General features: G+C 43.7%; 1 protein-coding gene across 1 annotated transcript in view; it reads right to left on the bottom strand.

Moving 5' to 3' along the window:
* Positions 1 to 1,136: 1,136 nt before the first annotated feature.
* LOC110112450 overlaps positions 1,137 to 2,783 on the bottom strand; it is a 2,554-nt gene continuing 907 nt past the window's right edge. The window contains exons 2-3 of the mRNA XM_020844677.2: positions 1,799 to 2,783; positions 1,137 to 1,616 (exon numbers count right to left, since the gene is read on the bottom strand). The exon at positions 1,799 to 2,783 is cut by the window's right edge and continues 120 nt beyond it. Coding sequence (XP_020700336.1) covers positions 1,137 to 1,616; positions 1,799 to 2,783 — 1,465 coding nt within the window. The remainder of the gene's footprint in view (positions 1,617 to 1,798) is intronic.

Raw genomic sequence — 2,783 nt, 5'->3', positions numbered from 1 at the left:
GCTCCTCCAAGGAATTAGCCATAGGCAAACTAAATCCCCATTTGTTGAAAATACTATGGACCTCCATCAGCTTGCCACATTGAGTAGTACAATGATCTAAGCTCTCCTCCACATTACATCCCCAAGGGCAAAAGGAAGTTTCAGCAAGACCCCTCCTAAATAACCAACAATTTGTTGGTATAGCATTCCTCAAAAGTCTCCACCAGAAAAAGTCCTCCCTGGGGTGCAGCTTTAGCTTCTTCATCTAGCTGAACTGATAGCAGTTTCCATCAAGTTTAGCACGATAAGCCATAACAGTCAGAGTTATACTCATAGGGTGGTGGATGAGCTCAGGACAATCCACCCCATTACCATTACAAGTGCTAATTCCCATAATTCGTTCAGCCATAGTTCTACCAAAGCATTGCTTAATAACCTCCCCATTCCATTGCAAGGAATCATCCAGCAAGTCACACACCTTCTTATTCTCCATTTCCAGAACATTAACATATGTTGGCCATCTTGCCAATTCACGGTCCAAGATCCAACGATCCATCATCACATCAATATTCTGTCCATCCCCTATCTTCCATCTCAGAATCAAACGGAGGGCCAGCGCACCCTGATGAATCACCTTCCAGGTGATAGACGTCTTACAAGCCTGAGCCTCCTTCCAGATGTCCATACCATACTTAGCATTAATCAACTTATGAAGCAGGGAATCAACATTCTGCATTACTCCCCAAGCTAACCGAGCTCTAAGGGGACCCATCCAGGAGGATAGACCATGGAAACCCAATCCCCCCTGCTCCCTTGGTTGGCATAACTCTTTCCACTCAACATAGTGCATTCCACGACTATTAGCATTCTTCTGCCATAAAAACCGTCTTCCCAGCTTCTCAATAGAATTAAGAACACCAGTAGGAACAGCCGTATGGGTCATCAGATACATTGGAGTAGTCAACAGGGAAGTTCTGATCAAAAGAGCACGACCTGCCATTGAAAGGTGCTTCTTCCCCCAAAGGTTAATCTTCTCATGAGCTCCCTTAATGATTTTAGCAAAATCATTCACAACCAGCCTCCTCATCACCAAGGGAAGACCAAGATACTCCATAGAATCCACCTTCCTGTACCCCATGAGTTTGGATATTGCCCTCTTACGACATACAGTCATAGGCCTGCTCCATATCAACCTTGAGTGCCATCATCCCTTCCTTCTGAGCAGAATACTGGAACTTCGACATGATCTCTTGTGCAATCAATCCATGGCTGGAAATAGACCTTCCCGGTACAAATTCTCCCTGTTCTTCACTAATAATTCTGCTTAGAACAGGTTTCATTCGATTGATAATGATCTTCGCAATCACCTTATAAAAGGATTGGCAAAGACTGATAGGTCTGAATTTAGAAGGCTGATTGGCGCTATCAGTCTTAGGAATTAATACCACCAACGTATCTTTCCAACTCTTACACATAGAGTTAGTATCAAAGAAGTGAAGTATAGCTCTATTGGCATCAGTTTTAACAATCTCCCAGTAAAATTTAAGAAAAGAAGAGGTAATACAGTCAATGCCAGGAGCCCGATTGTTCCCCATGCTGAACACTGCTTGACGAACCTCCTGCTCCGAGATCTCCTCCTTCAGCATAGCATTCATTTGTTCAGAAATCATATCATTCCTCTAGAAACTAGGCCAATTGTCCATCTGAATCTGTCTTTCCCTCCACTTTAATCTAAAAAAATCCAAGAATTCCTGTTGAATAAGCTCCTGTTCCGTGATCTTCTCCCCACTAGAATTCTGAACTTCAACAATTCTATTACCACGTCTTCTAGCCGTAGCAAAAGAATGAAAGAAGTGTGAATTAGCGTCACCTTCCTCCAACCATTTGGTCTTTGCTCTCTGCCTCCACCACTCGCCATTTGAGCCAAAGTCGAATAAAATTCCACAACCAACTTACGCAGTTCCAGATCCTGAGCTTCACTAAGACCCACATTAGAACTCTCTAGCATTTGTAGTTCCTGAATGCGGCCTTCCAGCAAATCCTTTAGCCCCTCAAGCTCCTTAATACGATTACGGCTCCAGAAGAACAAGAACTTGAGTGTTCTTTGACACTTACGATTCAACACATCAGCCGGCAGCCCGTAGTCTTCCTTCTTCCAGTTTTTCCACACCAATTTCCACGTAGCTGTGTAAGTCATCCAGATATCTTCAAAACGAATCCATTTGCTTCTGGGCCTTGGGTTGCCAGGAGACAAATTTAATAACAAAGGGCAGTGGTCCGATGCTATACGCAGAAGATGCCTCACCGTGGACAAGGGAGCCAGCCGCAAACCTTCAGTGTTCATAAGCACCCTGTCCAACCTTACCCAAATCTTGCTGTTGCCAATCTTGTTATTAGACCATGTGAATTTTGGCCCCAAAAAGCCCAAGTCATGCAAATCATTATCAACCAGGAACCCATCCATCTCTTGCGTGCCAATTGAATATTTAAATCTTTTCCCTCCTTTCTTCTCACATTGGTCAAGACAACAGTTAAAATCTCCCCCCACGATCACCGGGAATTCAGCATTAATATTGGCTCCAATGGTATCCCATAGAGTACGCCTACCATGATAGTCTTTGCAAGCATAAACAACAGCCACTATCCATTTCTGGGCATTAGGAAATACCAAGCTACCAATCAAAACTTGGTCCATAACAGTAATCAGCTCAAACCGAGTTACATCCCTTCTCCATAAAGCCAGCAGACCTCCTGAGAGTCCCACAGCTGGAAAATGAATAAAGTCCCACTCATTACCAATTAGC

Source organism: Dendrobium catenatum, unplaced genomic scaffold (genome assembly GCF_001605985.2).
Source record: "Dendrobium catenatum unplaced genomic scaffold, ASM160598v2 original_scaffold_47817, whole genome shotgun sequence".
Lineage (NCBI taxonomy): Eukaryota > Viridiplantae > Streptophyta > Magnoliopsida > Asparagales > Orchidaceae > Dendrobium > Dendrobium catenatum.
The sequence above is the reverse complement of the archived record's forward strand: the minus strand, read 5'-3'. Positions and strand labels throughout refer to the sequence as shown.